At 42.0% G+C, this 19,919-nt stretch overlaps 1 protein-coding gene across 2 annotated transcripts in view; it reads left to right on the forward strand.

Annotated features, from left to right (window-relative positions):
• myocd (myocardin) overlaps positions 1 to 19,919 on the forward strand; it is a 636,396-nt gene that overhangs the window by 382,818 nt on the left and 233,659 nt on the right. For both annotated transcript variants that reach the window (XM_078570714.1, XM_078570713.1), the window contains one exon: positions 7,304 to 7,549. In XM_078570714.1, coding sequence (XP_078426840.1) covers positions 7,477 to 7,549 — 73 coding nt within the window. In that variant the 5' untranslated portion in view covers positions 7,304 to 7,476. The remainder of the gene's footprint in view (positions 1 to 7,303; positions 7,550 to 19,919) is intronic.

Consider the following 19,919-nt stretch of genomic DNA (forward strand, 5'->3'; position numbering starts at 1 on the left):
GTTGGCATTTGCCATGTACAAATTGGCAAATGCAGATACCTATATGACAACAGCAATTGTCTTTGAGGAAGTATCAAATTGTCTCTGAAGTACTTTTGAGATGTCCTGGGGATGTGAAAGGCACCACATAAATGCAACTTTGACCTTTCTTTCCTGAGCTACTTGTATTTTTGAGGCAAAACAATTCTAGAACTGTCTCAATTATATTAAGCTTTGGGATCTATGCTTAATTAAATAATATACTTACTCTATCAGTTTGTTTCATGATTTATTTTCCAACATGTCAAGCGCTTAAAAACTGCTTTTTAATAAGTTTCTGTTTGAATTATTTTGGTTGAGTCAAATTATACTTTCTGTAGAATAAAGAAACAATTGAAAGTGTAGCCTGAGGACAAAAGTATTTAAATAAGATGAAATCGCTGTAATGATGAATTGAACTCAGTAAATACAGAAGATATGATATAATTCACTCTTGCTAAATGGACAATTTATCAATGTCACAAATGCACAAAGATTGTGAAATGAGGTAGTATAAAGAAATAATACATTAGCTATATGTTAGACATAGGATCTTTAGGCCATTCATTGTCTTGAATGGATCGTTCTGCCATTCAGTTAAATCATGGCTTATCTATGGCTCAAAACCACCCTTGACCCATATCTCTTGATTTCCTCACATCATAAAATACTGCTGATAACAGACTTGAACATGTTGATTGACCCAGCATCCACAGCTTTTCAGGGAAGAGGGTGCCAGGTTTCCACCAGCTTTTGCCTGAAGAAAATGTTTCCTGACTTCAATCCCAAATGGGTTAGGATTCTATGATTGTGGCCACTTGTTCTAGGTTCTCTCACCAGAGGAGATATTTTCCCCCTGTCTACCCTATTCGATCCCTTTGTCATCTTCGGCATCTCAATTAAAACACACCTCAACCTTCCAAACTCAAGAGAACACAAGGCAAGTTTATAATACCCGCCCTCACAATTCAATCCTTCAACCCCTAGGATAATTCTGGTGAATCTGCACTATACCCCTTTCAAGGCCTTCCTGAGGTGTGATGCCAAAAAGGCAGTATTCCAGATGAGGGCTGATACAAGTGGTTCTAGACCTTTTGAAACTCAGCAAAGCATTATTAATGACCAGTTTTTACAACAAACCATCTAGCTCGCAGACAAAGGAGTCTATATTAATTGTAAAACAAGTGGCTAGATTTCTTTTAGGCTACACCAGATGGCCTGTCAATGAAAACATCAATTCCTTGCCTTTGCATTTGAACCACCTTGAGATTCTGAAAATTCCAAAATTCCATTTATCTTTCTTGTTACATTTTGTACCTGCTTTTTTGTGACTTGTGTTCCTGGACTCCAAAAACTTTTCGCTCCTCCACTGTTCCCCTAGGCTCTCATCAATGAGAAAATATTCTAATTTGTCTCTCTTGACTCTAAAGTGGATTATTTCACACTGTCCCATATGGGGAGGCAGTGGCATAGTGGTATTATCACTGGTCTAGTATTCCAGAGACCCAGGGTAATTCTTTGGGCACCCGGGTTTGATTCCCACCATGGTGAAATTTGAATCCAATAAAAAATTTGGAATTAAAAGTCTGATGATGATGTTGCAAAAACCCATCTGGTTCACTAATGCCCTTTTCGGGAAGGAAATCTGCCACCCTTAAATAGTCTGGTCTACATTTGACTCCAGACCCACAGCAATGTGGTTGATTCTTAAAATGCCCTCTGGGTAATTAGGGATGGACAATAAATGCTGGCCTAGCCAGCGATGCCCACACATCCTATGAATGAATTTTAAAAAGAACTTCTAATTTCCTGCACCCATAATTTACTGCCCCTTCTAACATAGACCTGGATTTTTGTGTAATCAGATCAACCCCCAGGGGACGATTTCAGGGTTCCCAACCCCATTCCCACTTATGAAAATTTTCGTGAGCCGGCACCCAGCTCTCCTGCACTTTCTGGCTTCATTGCAGGGTGGGCAACTTAAACCTCCTGCAATTTTAATAGAGTTAGGCCCTTTCAGTAAATAAATGTGGTTCATAGCCTCTCAAAGGAGTCGTGAGCAGGGAAACCTCAGATCTAAGAGGGAAAACAAAAAAACCAATCACCTGCTCCTGGATTCTTTCATTGACAGGCTTTGAAATACAAAAAAAGACTATTCTTTCAGTTTCAATAGTTAGATGCTGTAGTGTAAATTAGATATGTTTTTACTGCAGCAATTGTGATTTCTAGTGTAATAATCTGAAGTGATTTAAATGCATAGAGACCTTCTAAAACGTAAATAATCTTCAGCAGCTGTCAGTTAGAGGGAAAAAAAGTTCCAGGCAGCTTTAATTTACAGGCCATCTGGTGTAACCTAAGAGAAATCTAGCCATTTTACAATTGAAATAGGCTCCATTGTCTGTGAACTAGATGATTTGTTATAAAAGCTGGTAATTAATAATGCTTTGCTGAGTTCCAAAAGGTCCAGAATCACTTATCTCAGCAGGGGGGCTGTATGGACATTTGGATTGATGGTTTTAAGAGATTAGCTTATTAAAGGATTAACTGTCTTTGATGTAGTTAGTGAAATAGACGTTTGTTTTTACAGCAGATTAACTGCTTGATAGGTTTTTTTTTTGGAATAACTTTTTTGAAGGAGATTTTTTTTTTCAGTATGGTGCGTTTAAATGAGATTAAATTGTTAGAAGTTTTTATGTTTTTAATGTTCATTTCAAAGGTACCCTGAGGTCTACCCATTGTGGATACTGGGTGTGTGGCTATTGAAGCCGCCTGGGAAGTATGGAGGGTGCATGGGGATATGAGGGGCATGCGGACATGGGGGTGGGTGTGGAAAAAGGGGTGAGGGTTTGAATGTTTGAAATTCAGAATTAAAATGGGGCCAATGCACCAGTAAATGGAGGTGGGCATTCTAGTCTGTCGGCCTGGTCATCTGTCCATGTCCATTGCTGCCTCAACCTGCCTCCGAAGGTGTGGGCTGACTCCAAACCCCATTCAATTTTCCTACCCCCTCTACGAAAATCAGGCCTCTAGTGTCAGCAGCAAACTTGGATTTACAATTCTACTTATTTATCTAAGTCTCTGCTATATATGGTGAAAAGCTAAGGACCTAGTGCGGATCTCTGTGGAGCATCAGTTGTCACATCCTACCAATTAAAGAATGTTCTCTTTATCCCTACTCTTTGTCTCTTACCTCCCAACCAACTATCAGTGCATGCTGCAAGATTATCTCCATTTGGTACCCTTTCATTTTTGCTAACAATCTCTTGTGCAGAACGGTATTAAATTCTCTGGAAATCCATACAGACAATATCCATAGATTCTCACCTATCTACCATGCCAGTAACCACCTCACAACACTAATCAATCTAGATTGACAAGACCTACACTTCATGATTCCTTGCTTACATTTTTGAGCAGCTCAGTGTTAATAAAAATGTACTGGTATTTTTATTTGTCAGCAGTGTTTTGCTATTATATTTCTGTGAAGTTTTGCGGTGGAATAAAATGCAGTCACTAAAGAAAGACCTTGGACTGATAAAATCTGTGGCAGTTACAATATCCTCTCGAGATGAGATTTGTGCATCCGAATAACCACATGGGATAAAGTGGCTAACGTTGGGCTAAACCAAAAAAAAAAACAGCTTAGAAATGCCTTGATATTTATGAATACAAGCTATTGTCCACCAGTTCCGGTGATGTTCTTTACGATAGTTGGCTGGGCTAGTGCCAAACCACAGTGAATTCTCAATAACTACAGATCTCAGTAGGCTCAGCACTTGACCAGCCATGGATTGGATGCAATAGTACTACGTTCCTCTTGTCTAAGTTAATTAAAAGTATATGTTTTTTACATTTCTCAATTATGTGTTCACTGAAGATTGGTAACAATAGGGAATGGAACTCTTTCATTTCGGACACGTGTCTGCATCAAGCACATTCAGGCCAAATATATCATGTTTTTTTTATTCATTCACGGGATGTGGGCTTCGCTGGCTGGGCCAGCACTTATTGCCTATCCCTAGTTGCCCTTGAAAAGGTGGTGGTGAGCTGCCTTCTTGAACCGCTGCAGTCCATGTGGTGTAGGTACACCCACAGTAGTGTAAGGAAGGGAGTTCCAGGATTTTGACCCAGCAACAGTGAAGGAACAGCGATATATTCCCAAGTCAGGATGGTGAGTGACTTAGACACGTATCAGAGAATTCTCTAATTTGCCCTCGGAAGACAACTCAGTCCCAACCTAATAAGAACACGTCTATTGCACGATTGAAGAAATTTCTAGGCATGCATCAAAAGTACATAAACTTCTCCAAATTTGACAACTGGATGATATTTTTGCATTTCCAACGACAGCCATCATCATGTGGTCTCCTTTAACAAGTTGGCCAAACTAAGGACAACCTTTGTGGATCTGTGTCCATGCATCGAGACCATCCAAACTCATTTCACCAACAGCCAGAGAAAGCTTCCATCCCATTAATCGGGGCTAATTTTAAACCATGGTTAAAGAAGTGAAAAAACAGTGATAAACCTACATTTAGTTACGGAAGAGAAAAACATTCTATAGTTGTCCTAGCCTAATTGTTCCTTTTTCAGTGCTTACTAAAAGTTTTTTAAATTAGCTTTACACTGAGAAATTCTTGAACGCTCCCCTCCTCTGAACCATTAAGCCTCCTACCTGGCATCTCTGCTGTATCTTCTCAACCAGTAACGAAGCAAGAGAACAAGCAGTCTCAAAATGATCATGATGCATGTAAGAGTTGATTGAGACAATAATTCATAAGTAATTGGGCATTTGCACTCACTATGTGGAAACAAATAAAAAAAAATGTAACTAAATGGTGGAAAGCCATGGGTTTGTTTCTATATATTCCATGAAGTTTTTGTTTGAATTTGTTGGGGTTGCCTGTTAGAGTTATGATTAATTGGTGGGATGACACTGTAAATCAGGCTGAAGTTTATATTGACAGATCAAACCAGGCAAAGATTAAAAGGGGATTGTGAATTAGCAAGATTTTTAATAATCTTCAACTAGGATTAATTCTCTCACTGTGTAACTATGCAATGTGCAATGTTTTCCTTTTGCAGCAGGTACTCGTGAAAATAGTTGGCTCTTGAGAGCTAATTGTCAGCGTTAAGTTACAACATTCTTAAATGATAAAACATGATCTCATCTTATCACAGATTGATTTATTATACCTATGCTGGCCAAATGCACAACAGATTAGCATTAAATAGGATACATGAGTAAGAGGGTGGATTACAAAGAGGGAAGTCTTGGTGCCAGAGGCTGACCATTCAACACACAAGCTTTTTGGGTAAAGTTTTATGTTTGCTATGAATGCTGCTGCCAGATAAATAACAAAATACTGTAATAGGATTAAGATGGATGCTAATTAAGTGTCCATGTCTGAACGTTAGACTCATTTAAAATAAAATTCTTGATTTGGAGGCATACACAGTGGCAGGATATTACGATGTTATAGATAATGGGTGACCAACTGACACCTCACGAGCAACATGCAGCTCTTCAGTGGAGTTTCTTGTTTAACTTCAGTGGAAACACAAATCTGCAGAGATTTTTAATACACTGTAACAATGTTTTTCAACCTTCTTGTTGAACTGCTCATCGTACTGTAATGAGCTCAAGCCTGTAAAAGTTGGCTCGTTGGTAGGATGGAAGCTTCTCAAGTTTTCGGTTCTGATTAGCTCAACCATGGGAAACCCATTGCTCCTCGGAGATATTACATTAGCCCACACTCACAATGGCTTGTTCTTTTAATAAAAGAAGGGTGGATTGAAATAGTTGTTTGCATGTTTAATTTTTCTGTGCTAGCTACAGTTTATTACTAGTTCAAAATTGCACATAAGCTGACACATAAAACACAAAATTCTTTTAACAAAACTGTGCAGACACGTGCTTCAGCAGGAAGTATGTGACAGGAGGAAAGCAGAGAGAACTGGTGAGGTAAAGGTTAAAACAAGACATTGAAATAGATTAATCAATGGAAAGCAATGGATAAGATCAGTTTGAAGAAATGCTAAAGATATGTTTTCTGGACTAATTATAGAGCCCTTAAAATGCACAGAAATAGAGAATGCAGGATTGTTAATATTTATGGATAGCTGGAGACTGCACAAGACCTGCTCTTGGAACAGTCTGTAAATTAATATGTTGGCAACAAATCTTGAAGTGAGGCACGTTCCTCTCCTCTTAAATGTGTTCAGGCATTTCAAATAAAATGTAATCAAGCTATGTGGAAATTGTAAATTGACTCTGTGCACAATAACTGAGCCTACAAACAAAGTCGGCAGACTTGAAGTTGAAGTTAGGGCTTGAATTTAATTCTGAGCAGCAAAAAAAAAAGTGCAGAACAGTTCCACGAGCAACAAGAAGAAACATGGTTGTAAAAGATTAATTTGTGATTCCTGTTGGAATAATTTCAGATGCGAAGAACATGCTTCCTTTTTACTACTGTGCTTCAGCAAAGATAAAATTGGATAAAATATGTCAACCAGTGGGACAAAACAATTCCAAGGGATGATAATTTGCTATGAATTGCAAATGTTATATAAGCCATAGGCATCACAGGATGCACCATAGCTTTTGCCTCAATGCTCAGAAATGCACAGAGCATGGCAGCAATACCTGATACCAACAGCATCCTGAGAAATATAAAATTTTGTAGATGCATTTAACTTAAAATCAACCTGTTTTTTGACCCTCTTTAAGCATTTAGTCCCAAGATTTAAAAACTGCTAATAGACACCAAGATATATAAATACCAGAAAGACCACTGCGTTGACAGAATTGTGGGGAGGCAGAATTCCCATCCACCTGCCTATCTTCACCCTGTACCAAATCCTAGCCTAGGAATTATGGAGTTCCAAAGTATAGTTTATGTACCTTATAAGGCAGAGATAACTGTTTATAAGGTGACAGATTTCAATGAATTTTCATCTGCAGCAAAGCAAACAACAGAGTCAAGAAATAGTCCCACCACCTGCCTTGCCTCTGTTCTACCAGCTGTCTAGCTGTTGACTTGACAGTCTGATATTCCATTACCTAACTAACATTTGGAATACTGAGTTGTATAATTATGCCACATCAGTCCACTTTAGAACCTGGAGTTGCTTATGGGATAGCGGAGCGATAGGGGAACACGAAGGTTGTTGTATAAATTAAGCATGAATAATAAGGTTGACTTCTTACAAGGAAGGGACAGTGTGTTTGCCACAAGAAAATGCTGAACTGCCCAATAATTTTTTCATGCATTTTACTTTGCAGGCTGACTTGATTTTAATGAATTTTGTTGAGCCGAATAATTCAAAGTGGAGCAATCAAAAGAACCAAATACCACTCCTAGCAAGTTGAATGGAGTGACCAAAAATGAGGGTGTGGACCAGAATGCTGATCCAGGTCATCAGAACGCTGAAATTTGCAACCCCAAGAGTGACTGTATGACTACCGAAATGAAAGATCTATCTCTACAGACAGATCAACCACTACCACCTCTCACTGAACGGAAGAATGGTAGGTTGTGTTTTTTGTTATACCGAGAAAGGCATAAGTGAGGTGTTGCATAACAGGTAGCCAATTAGCGAATAAGCTACACGTGGATTGGTCTTAAACTTTTTCAATGCGGAGTGAAATAGTTCTCAATAGTCCAAGAAACAATAGCGCCCACCAAGTAATTTCCTCATCCTAAAATTTTAATGAAATGGAAGATTCCTATGCACTACACTCCAAGACATCGACAGCACATCTAACTGAACTTGTGAAACATTATTTTCATCAGCAGATCACCAACTCGGAGAAACGGAAGCCCCCTTCAGTTTTAGGATGAGTTTTGGTTAAAACAGCAGTGTACACACTGACACAGTCAATGCATTGCTTATTGTCTTTCATCACTGAAATTAAAAGTTGTCAAGGTTTTTTTTTAAGGCAACTTACTAAGTTACAAACTGTTAGTTCTCCTGTCAGAACAAATATCTGATTTACTATATTTGCCACTAATTGGACTTAACTTGCTGAGTTGATTAGAAATTCTTGTGAATCACGATCTTTTCCTTTTTTAATCGGTGTAAATGTCTTCCTCAGGGCTTAAGGCTTGTTGTTTAAGGTTAGGTTATCTTCAAACTGGTATTTTACCGTTGACATTTGACATATGTTATAAATCTATTAGATATGAAGGAGGTTATGGGATGTTGCAGATTAAGCTCTGGCCTGTACCCCTTTATCTGCAGAGACTCCAGTTTATATGGTGATAATGTTATTCTTGCAGTACCTGTTAAACTTCTGACAAAGTGCACAGTGCGTTAGTGAACCAGATTTTGGCAATTTCGTAATGAGACCACGAGAGACAGAGGGAGATGGGGAATAAAGTAGTTTTGAAGTGTAATCTCTGTTGTATTGTAGGAAAATGTGGCAGCCAATTTACAGACAGCAAGGTTCCACAAACAGCAATGAAATAAATGAGCATGTAACCTGTTTTGTTGTTGTTCTTTAAATATAAATACAGGAATCAGGAGAACGCCCCTGCTCTGTAATGAAATAGTATCATGGAATCAATAGTATCATGGAATCTTTTTTGTCCACCTGAGAGAACATGTGTCTTAGTTTAATCCCACATGCAAAAGGCTACACCTCTGGCAGTGCAACTTTGAAGTGTCAGCCTTGATTATGTGCACTCATCTCTAGAGTAGAATCTGAACTCACTACCTTCTGACTCTGAGGCGAGGCTACCACTGAGCCAAGGCTGACACCTAGTTATGTTGGCACGTAATCCTCTAATGAGGAGCTGTTGATCTCCAGAAGGCTGCACAGTGAAAAGACCTAGGCACTTTTCTCATCCCCATCCAGGAATATATCAGAGGGCATTCAGGCTACATCACTGCCTTACACCTGCTAGCAGCCAAGTCTTAACGCTTGCAATTTGGGTAGGAGAACAGTGATCAGTCTGAACAAGGGTGAATCAAAAACTAAACAGAACAAATTTTGGTCATGGGGATTGAAAAATTAAATAGTAGCATATATAAAAGCCCTGCTTTCAACCTAACCCACCTGATGCTCTTTTTACAGCCCATTTGATTTTCGTCTTTGAAGTCCAAAATACCTATAAAGTTTTGATAACTGACATCTGGTTTTGTTAAGGGCCTCAGGTTCCCTAAGTAGTGAATAAGAGTAGTCGGAAGGACAGGAATGGTTTTACTTTTGTACTGAATTTGGCTGCCCCAATCAGGATGCAAAGGAAAATGACAGTGCATCACCTGGCTAAAGGCTGACCAGAAACACTTTGGAGGTTTTAATTGCAGCTATAGGGCTTGCAGAGGAAGTTAATGTCGCAACTACATGGGCTTTATCTAATCAAAATGGCTTAAGTACTGAAGTTTTCTCTGCTAATGTGTGTCACTGTCACGAACTGTTGGTGTCTATTTGTAACCTCCACTGAAGTGCCCAATGGTGAATATGGCACCGCAGTCTCAAGACTAAACTCATTACACGCAAGGTTGAATTTTATATTTTAGTATATTCTCTAATGAATCGGTAATAATAAGTTTGCTGGAACTTATTTATCATTTAAAATTCCAGTACGTTGTTACATACAGGAGCAGAGACAATTAATGGTACTGAAAGGGTATAGAATTGAAAAACGTTTATCACCCAACTGTTAAATGTGAGTAGAACAGTTCAACAAAGTAATTTTAATCCATGCTGTGATACGTAAATATTTTTTTTCTCAAAACCATTAAACATCTGCAGGTTATTAGCCATGAGTGTAAACTGGCACATGGGCCAGAATTTTTCATTTGGCGGGCAGTGGCAGGGTGAAACGCCGCCCGCGATCAGCTCCACGCTGCCATTTTACGCAGGCGGGCCAATTAAGGCCTGCCCAGCGTAAGACGCGAGCCATAGCGCACAGCGCTACCTGTGCGGGCCGGGGGAGGAGAGAGGGTCGGGGCCAGCGCTCTTTTGCGCGGAAGAGCACATCAACCTCCGAGGCACGGGGCTGCCTCAGGGAGATTGAAGGGCTTTTGAAATTATTAAACAAATGGAATAAAAATTTAATCAAACGTGTCCCCTCATGTGACACGTTTTGATTTTGTGGGAAAATTATTTATTTTAATTAATAAAAGGTTTAGGAAACCTCATCCACAAGCGGGATGAGGTTTCCTAAAAAAAAACATGAAGGCCGCTCGGCCTGTTGGGCTGCCTGATGTCATCGCGCATCTCTTTACGCGTCGGCGTGTCGGGCCCACCCCTGCAGGCCGACTGAAAAATCCTGCCCAGGAATTCAGACAAGGTGGAGGCAGAGTGTCATCACTCCAATTGGGATGCAGGCCTGGAGCTGTGATTCCCAACAGGAAGAACTTTCCAGTCTCCATAGGAAAGGAGAAAAGTCAGAAAATCAGTCACCCTTCCCGACTCTCATGCCTGTATCCATGGCAGCGTCTAACTGAAGAGTTCTCCAGCTATCTATGTGCCAGGGAACACATGACAGATGGGAAAGACAAAAGAGAAGCAAAAAAGTATTTAAAAAAAGACTTGAGTCTGAGTTCTTCTGCCTCAATGATCTTAAAGTCATGTACAATTTTTGTTGCACCACAGAAACTCAATCACAAGATACTGTTTCCAAAAACACTCATTAAGTGGTTCACATATTTCCCTCTATCCTTCACTGAATTTCTTCACTGCTTTTATTCTTGGGGCAGAATTTGTCCCTCATCGGGCGGGCGGTGCCCGACCTGAACGGGAGTGAAATAGTGCCATCGGGCAAGTGTCCCGACGACATCGCGCACTCCTGCGATATTTCACTCGGCGGGCACGTGCGAGAGGTGGCAGCACGCCAGCCAACAGCTAAGAGGTCTATTAAGGCCCTCAATCAATTAATACAATCAGATTTTTCACTGCCCGTCGAACTGTTCGGTTGGCGGGCGGGCGCTTAGGCCCAGTGGCCTGCGCATTTTTTTGCGAAACCTCATCCACGGGCGGAGTGAGAATTCGACCAGTGATTTTAAAAAACTTAAAAACTTTTAAAACTCATTTTTAACATCTCCCTGCTTCTGGGACAGTATCACATGGGCGGGGACATGTTATCCTTATTTTTCAACTCTTCATTTGTAATGTTAAAAACCTTCAGTTCCCTGAGGCAGCTCTGTGCCTTCAGGGAGCTTTCAGTGAGCGGACTCGCCGCGCATGCGCACACTTCAGCGCCCTCGCTCCTCCCGCCACGCCCCCCTGCATCCTGGCAGCGCTGAGGCTCTGAGCGCCTGATTTACACTGGCTGGCCATTAATTGGCCAACCAGCGTGAAATCGCGGTCAGAGCCCAATGGCGGGTGGCAGTGGTTTCACAGCCGCTCCCGGGCCCACCCAACGAGGTAAAAATCCTGCCCTTAAGTGTTCTGACTTCCTTCCTAATTTTCCCCCGTTGTCTAACAGCCTTGCTGAGTTTCTATGTGTGCAATGTCTGATTTTAGTGTCAGTACATGTTCAGCCCTCTCAGTGATGTGGTGAGCAAGGTCCCATTCATGTTGTCAGACTGTTTGTAATTTAAGTTTCAAATTCTAAGGCCGTGAGATCTAGACTCTCAAAATCAGATCTTAGTTTAATCATAAAAGCTTCTAACACAGAAGAAAGCCAGTCAACCATCCAAACCTTAATCCCACTGCCCTGCTCTCTCCGTATCTCTTCCTCTGCTCCATTTGCTTATCTGCTTTTCCCTTAAAAGACACATTGGTCTATGCATCAACTATTCCCCGTTCCAAAGCATTCCGACCACTCTCTACATAACAAAATTTCATCTGACCTCTCTCTTCACTTTCTTTAAATTTAAATTGACGACTCCCTAACCCCTGACTCTCCATCCAGAGGAAATATTTACTCTATTCCTATTCTCCTTATCAAAATTCCTTCAAATTTCGAACACACCTAAGTCTTCACCCATTGTATCATTCAATTTCAGTTTTACCTCAACAAATAAATCTAGTGGGATTACATAGATTGTGTAATAACTAGTTCTGGGATAGCTCAAGATTATCTTCTTGTAAGTGTGAGTGTGTGTGTATAGGTTGAGGTAAGCATTTAAAATGCAATCAATTTGCAAAATGGGGTTAAAACTCCTAATCTTTCTTTATTTCATACTTTGTCATCCAAGTGATAAAGTAACTCTTCATCATTTGGGGTTGTTGAATGAGTCCATATATTTAGGTTTTGCAGAATTAGGGATGACGGCACTGAACTTTTTTGGCACTCAGGATTGAAATGTATAGCAAAAGCTAAAAAAAAAAATAATCGTTTTACAATGTAATGCACAAGATTGGAATATAAATACCCATGTGAAACATTAAAGACAGATCTTGAAGCCACTTGTTAGTATGAAAAGCAGAGTGGCAGTCGATAACAGTGAGGATGATGTAACAAAAGGTGCTGAAGGCTTTTGCGGTCCAGAAACAAGATGATATTCAAAAAATTGTAACACAAACCACTCAACGTTCGTGCAGACTGAAGAATTCATCACTTAACGGTTAGTATTTCACTTCACAAGATAATCATGTGTGTTTAAATGCCACTTAAATTTCAGAGCAATAGTTGAAGGAATTCCAGATACTCCATGTTGGATATATTTTTAGAATATCTAGATTTACTTGTTGCGGAGATATATTTTGGTTAAAGTAATCATACAAGTGAATTTTCCATGACAAGCAATAGATATGCAAAGAAGTTAAAGGTCATTTTTTGAAGCTTAATATCTGGAGTACTAAAGGCTTTTGTGTATAAGCGCATGATATTTTCAATCAGAAACTCAGGATGGTTAACATGTTTTATAACAGTTACACATACTTTAAGAACTTCTTTTGAATATTCAGTAAGTTATGTTTGCGGAGTGTAAGTTGTGTCAAGCTGTCTTGATTCCGACATGAATTCAAAGACCACACCATGAGCCATAGGGCTGGACCAGCCTTAGTTAAAAAGCACCATAAAACATGTGATTTTCACATTGGCGGGTGGGCGCTTGATAGAGACAGGTCCACCAACCCTGGACGCAGAGCACAAGAGATGAGAAAAAATAAACTTCGAGCAATCTAATACAGTTCTCTTTCCTGCACATGATCATGAAAAAAGGCACACCCAGTCACAATTTAATTCTCATTTTCATTCTCCTCAATGGTTAATCTCTTATTAAAAGCAAAAAAACTTCTATTCAGTCGACACATAAAAGGCAGATAACCCTTTAATAGACTCTTTAAGCTGTCAGCCGAACACTGACCTCAGAACCCCTGCTGGGATAATTATAACTTTTGAAACTCAGCCAAGCTTTCCTGATGACATAATTTCCTTGGGGAAATGTCAACAAGGAGCTTGAATGAAACAATATAAACAGATGCTCTATTTTTCTAACCAAACAGCCCAGCAGAGTTTTTTTGTTTAACTCTTAATGACTGCGACAGCCTTTTATTTTAATTTAAAGAGCAGGGCATTTAAAAAAACTTGATTTCATGACGGCTATACAGACCTTATCTGCCCTTCAAGAGCATTTCTTTCTACTCAATCAATTCATGACTCCCAAACTCCGATTTAAGACCCTAATTTGGCTGGTCAAAGGGCATGTTTGAACTGGCTGTGCAGTTCTGGTTTCCTGCCTGTGTGAATCACACCCCTCCTCCTCTCACCTACTGCAAAAATTGAATATCTTGAAAATGGCAGCAGGAAATCCATATCCGGGTCCTGCTTCCATCTTCAATATCCGTGGAATCCCCTGACTCCTCAAAAGTCCAACACGTAGGGCGGAATTATCCCAGAATTGCACTAGAGTGTGGTAGCGGGTGTGAAAACTGATGTTTTATCTGCTGGCCGCAATGGGCTTTTTGGCCCATTCCCACCAAAAAATTGGGTGCAGGTGCAGTGGAAGGCCTGTGAGTTTGACTGGGATTTGGATACTGTGGTTTCTGGCCTTCACAGTAAGTGTGGAATTTAATACCCACCCCTGAGGTGAGTGTAGAGGCAGGGGAGCATTTAATCGTATGGGGTGTTACTCGGTAGAGACCCTGCTGCCTTCCCTCTTCTATCCGAATTTAGTCCCAGGCTGGAAAGCTCATGGATGGCCTCCTACCCTACCAATTGAGGCCCTGAAGTTGGCAATTAATACACCAGCAGCGGGCAGGGCAGTTGCCACAAGGAGAGCCCGCTGAGCAAACCCTGATTAAGGGACCTGGCATAAGGAAGGCAGGATCTGCTGAGAGCTAACCCCCCACCCCAACTTTCCTTCCAATTCCACCTCACCCCGTGACCCCCATCCGGCCCTCAGTCATCTGTGGCCTGGGCTCCTTGCTGATCCTGGGCCTCTGGTGTGTGCATCAAACCCCACTCTATGGTGGCACTGCCTTCAGTGCACAGTTTCCTGGGGAGTGAGATTTCCAGCCCTCGGGTCCTTGATCCCCGGGAAGGCACATCGCTGGCCACTTAAGTGCCTGACTGGCACTTACTATGGCGGGCCTTCCCCAAAGGAGGTGATGTGGGGCTCTTACTATCTCTCCCACCAGCAGGCAAGAGGCTCATTGCCTGAATTAAATTCTGCCTTAAGAATCCACAATGGCTCAACCTCAAATTCTGCCTGAAACGTAAACACTTGTGTTAGAGATCCAATAAATATGTACAGTTCTAGTCATGGTAAAGCTTTATCCTATAGTATTCGTTTTTAAAACAATCAATAAAATATTTCCTTACATTCTGACGCCCATCCCATCCTCCTCTCTCTCTCTCTCTCTCTCTCCCCAGCTATATGAGTAGGTGATAGCACAGGCCTTGTCCAATCAACTCCGCTTTTCTCCCCACCGATGCTTCCTGAATTGTTGATTATTTACAGCATTTTCTGTTTTATATCCGATAGCCTGTTGGCATTCACTGAAAAGATCCAAGAAAACTGTGTGTACCCGTGGAATCATGTTCCAGTAGAGCCTCAGTATATCATTTTTTAATGGGATGCTGGTGTCACTGGCAAGGCCAGCATTTGTTGCCCCTCCCTAACTGCCCTTGAACTGAGTGGCTTACGAGGCCATTTCAGAAGTCAATTAAGAGTCGATCACATTGCTGTGAACCTGGATTCACATGTAGGCCAGACCAGGTAAGGACAGCAGATTTCCTTCCCTGAAGGACATTAGAGAATCAGATGTGTTTTTATGACAATCGATGATAGTTTCATGGTCGCTTTCAATTGAAGTTTTTTGTTAATTGAATTTAAATTCCACCAGCTTCCATGGTGGGATTTGAACCCATTTCCCCAGAGCCTAAACCTCTAGATTGCTAGTCCAGTGACAATACCACTCTGTTACATCATTCCCACAATCATACACCAACTGGGTTCAATGCCTTCAGGAGTGAAGGAGAAATAATTGGAAAACTCTAATTCTTACTGTTTCACTCTAAAGCTCTGTTTAGTGAGAGTGCTTTTCTTACCACTTTGCTGCATTACTTTTATTTCATGAGCAATCAATTTATTGATTGCAGTGTAAGGTGTCAGAATCAATCAGCTCAAAATTAAGAAAGTACGAACGCCAGTCAATGCCAGGAGGGTTAATTTTAACTCCTGCAGCAACGCACAGCAGAGATCCGGCACATTCTAACCACTGGGATTCATTTCACTGCTGCGGGACAATCTGCTCAGCCAATTCTGGCAGAAAGGAGCAGCTGGGCCAGCAGAGGTGGACGAAATTCGGGAGGCCCAGTGTGTGGAGCCTGCCTGCCAGCATCAGCAGGAGGCTACTAGCAGCAAGGTAGATCCAGGAAAGAGATATTTCAAAGGGCCCACAGCTTGAGGTGGGTGAATTTAATGCCCTCCCATGTGGCATGTTTGCAGGCAGGGTGGGAATTTAATTGGGTGTGGGGGTGGGTGTGGGGGTGGGGGGGATCTTCCTGCCTCCGCCACAACTAAGTCCAGGACGGAAGGGTCTTATGGTCAGGCACTTAGTGCCTAATCGAGGGACCTGACATTGGGAAGTGGGAGCCCGCTGAGAGCCAACCCCCACCCTTTCTGCTGACCCGCCCCCCTCCCCAGCTAGAGACCACCCTCCCCACAACTCCTATCCTGCCCTCATTCAGCTGTTGGCCTGGGATCCATCCTAGGCCTCTCCACTGCGATGTCATCAGCAGCCACTACACCCCCTTGGTGCTGACGAACACTGAGGGCTGCCAACCTCTGACTGGCGTCGCCAGTATCGAGGCACTGGTTACGGTTAATCAGCTACGTTGGGCGGACCACATCGTCCACATACCTGACACAAGATTTCCAAAACAAGCTCTCTACACCGAGCTTCGTCATGGCAAGTGGTTCCCAGGAGAGCAGAGGAAATGTTTCAGGGAAGTCCTCAAAGCCTCCCTGAAAGATGCAACATCCCCACCGGTATGTGGGAATCTGTTACTCGACACCACCCAAACTGGGGACGAAGCATCCGCGAGGGTGCCAACCATTTTGAACATCTCAGACAAGGCCCAGGGGGAGGCCAAGCGCAAACAGGGGAAGGAACGTACCAATATCCGAGCGTTCCACCCAGCCGCCTCATCAAACACTATCTGCCCCAGGTGTGACAGAGCGTGCAGATCCAGAACTGGACATTTTAGTCACCTCAGGACCCACAACCCCAGAGTGGAAGGAAGTCACCCTCAGCCCCAAGGGACTGCCGAAGAGAGAAGTGTGGTGTCGCTCTCAGCAGGCAGGCCTTCCACCCCCTGGGTCCTCGATCCCGGGTAAGGTCTGCCACTGGTAAGTTAAGTGCCTGAATGGCACTTAATGCGGCAGGCCTTCCCTAAAGGAGGCAATGCTGGGCCCTCACAGGCTCTCCAACAGATGGGCAAAGCCCCCATCACCTCCATTCAACATTGCCCAGTGTTGCAGAGACCTGGGGCAGAATTACACGGCACCTCTCATCGGTGGGATTTTCTAGTCCCACCGAAGTCGATGGACTTTTGAGCGGCTCGCCACATTTTCCAGCCCTGCTCCCACTCCCACTGTGACAGGGCCATAAAGTTCCGCTCCTGGTGGTGGGCCCTGCCCAGCAAGGGAAGCTTTTTGTCACTCCTTAGAGGGTCACAATTTTAACCGTTAGTACACAAGAACCTGTAGAAAAAAGTTAGAAAGACACGTCATACATAATGCTCACTACCTCTACTACAGATGAAATTATTTTCTCTTTAGTGCAATACAATTAATCTTGGCAGAGTGATACAGTATTTCAAATAGAGTTGGTTCCTTCCTATGCCTGTAATTTTTTTTAAATTATTCATTCACGGGATTTATTGCCCATCCCTAATTGCCCTTGAGAAGGCGGTGGTGAGCCTCCTCCTTGAACCGCTGCAGCCCGTGTGGTGCAGGTACAGCCCCAGTGCTGTTAGGGAGGTCCAGGGTTTTGACCCAGTGACAGCGAAGGAACAGTGACATAGTTCCAAGTCAGGGTGGTGTGTGGCTTGGAGGGGCACTTCCAGGCCGTGATGGTGCCCCCATGCATCTGCTGCCCTTGTCCTTCTAGGTGGCAATATTTTTGCATTTCTTCTGCACAAAATCAAAAGTGCAGCTGAAACATTTAATAATGCAAATTATGAACATTGCGTTATATAAGTTATGATTACTAAAACTCAAATTAAATTCCTGCATTGTTTGGTAATAAGTGTCATGATAATAACTGATTGTGGTTGTGGACTCCAGTATTAGATACTATACAGTACTCTGTACTCTATAGGGGGTCACCTGACCTGGAGGAGGATAGCACATGTTGGAACCTGCCTTGACAGAGTTCAGTTGCTGCAGATATGTGTTCATGTTAGGCAGCTGTGGTATCAATGAAGCTAGCGCAGCTACAATGTCGATGGCCTGTGTGCATCATTGAAACAACAAACAAGACAATAAGTGGAATCTGACTTCTGTGACAGTAACAGCAATAACATGGGCCAGCGAGGGATTAAAGAGTAACATTAAGAGTTAAGAGTGCCACCAATTGCCAGAATTTCTTCGCTGATTTTCTGGTAGCTAAAGTTAAGAGATTACATACATCTGGTTGTAATTGCAGATTATTTTTGAAACGAGATGGAACTGTTTATACAACTGCACCTAGGTTACTGAATGTTTCTGTTAGTGAGGTTAATTTATATAAATTTAGACAACACTGCACAAGACTACAATGGTTGGAGTGGAAAATTGTGACTTTACATTGCCTATTCACATCCACGGGGAGAATTTCCTCCCCGTCCTGGGGTGGGTGGGGGGGGTGGGGGGCGGTGGCGCTGGGTGGGAGTAGGCGTGGGTGGGCGCGCAGCTGATCGACGCCCGCGATTGGCTGCGTGCCACCATTTTACGTGGGCGGGCCAATTAAGGCACGGAGCTGCCTCAGGGAGATTAGTTTGATTATTTAAAATTTAAATAAAGAAAGAAAACATTTTTTAGACATGTCTCCTCATGTCACAGTGTCACATGAGCTGGGACATGTCCATGCATTTTGTTAAAATTTTTTAATTGAAGTTTAAAAACCTTCATGAAACCTCATCCTGCCCATGGATGAGGTTTCAGGATAAATGCGAAGGCCACCTGGGCTCTTCGCCTGCCCCCCCGCCAACTTTAAGGCTGGACGGGCAGCTCAGTTAAGTATTTTAATTGATAGTTAAATTGCCTTAATAGGCCTTTGACAGTTTGGCAGGCGCACACCCGCCGAACTGAAGATCTGAATGACACGCGGTGACGTCGGGACGCACACCCGAAGTCACTGCACGCCATTTTACCCATCGGTGAGCGGGGCCCTCCCCCGCACGCCGACCTGAAGGTTCTGGCCCACGTATTCAATGAAAACTTCCGAACGCCTCCTGAGCTTATTGTTTTGTTTTGTTTCAGTTCCAACTCCTTATTGCAGGTCAGTTTCTGGTAACCAAATCTGGGACAAAGTTGATGAGCTTATCATTAAGACTTGATACGATTATACAACTCGCAAACAATACAATTCGGTTAATTTTTTTGTTATCTCCGGAAACATAAAGAGGTTGAACACACTAAACCCACTTGACGATTTCGGTGATTTCTGAAGCCTGAGCTCCAATCGGCTGGACCATGAGTCTCTCTATGATTTTCATTTACTGTAGTTGCTCTCCTGAGGAGATCATGATGAACTCATTCTGCACCCAAAAACATTGACTCGTTGAAAGTCTCTCCCATTAGAGTTTACTATGAATTACACTGCTTTGAGGAAAAAATAATGTAACTAATGATAAAGGCTTAATTAAAAGTGAAAAGGCCTTTTTTTATTTCCTTATGTTCTATAATTTAGTCTGTTGGCAAGCAGAATTTGTATAATGAAACAATTTTTAAAGAAGAACGATTATCTGATTGAAATGGGGCTCAATGATTTATCGTGAGTTTTGTATAAAAGCTTTGGGTTTGCCTGAATTAAGTTTCTATTGAATTTATGTGTAAGTATAATCTCTCTTGAAGTGTAGAATTATACTTGTTTATCTTTCAGTTTAAGTGTCAAAGTGATTTTGCAAACATCCAAAACCTGAAAGCTGCATTATATGTCTTACACAGGTTTACAAGAGTTCCATATACTTTGACTCCTTTGGACATTGTCATGATAACAATGAACAGTTTTATAACTTCCAAGAAATATTTGTGCTTTTACCCTGCGTGTAATTGAATTTCTGGTGTTACATCATCTTTCTTGGCTGAACCATCGTACCATTCAAGATATATGGTGAGAGTGAAATGGATCATGTCATCTTTATTTCTGGATGTTACTTTCCTTTCTGAAATTGTGTGCGTCATTGTGAAAGCACAATCTGTGAGCATTGTCCTAAAGCCTGTGTAGTCCCGGGCTGATTCCTTTGTAGAAGCAAAGACTCTGAATATGTGGTGAGTTTTATGGGTTCATG

This window comes from Cetorhinus maximus, chromosome 24 (genome assembly GCF_964194155.1).
Source record: "Cetorhinus maximus chromosome 24, sCetMax3.hap1.1, whole genome shotgun sequence".
Lineage (NCBI taxonomy): Eukaryota > Metazoa > Chordata > Chondrichthyes > Lamniformes > Cetorhinidae > Cetorhinus > Cetorhinus maximus.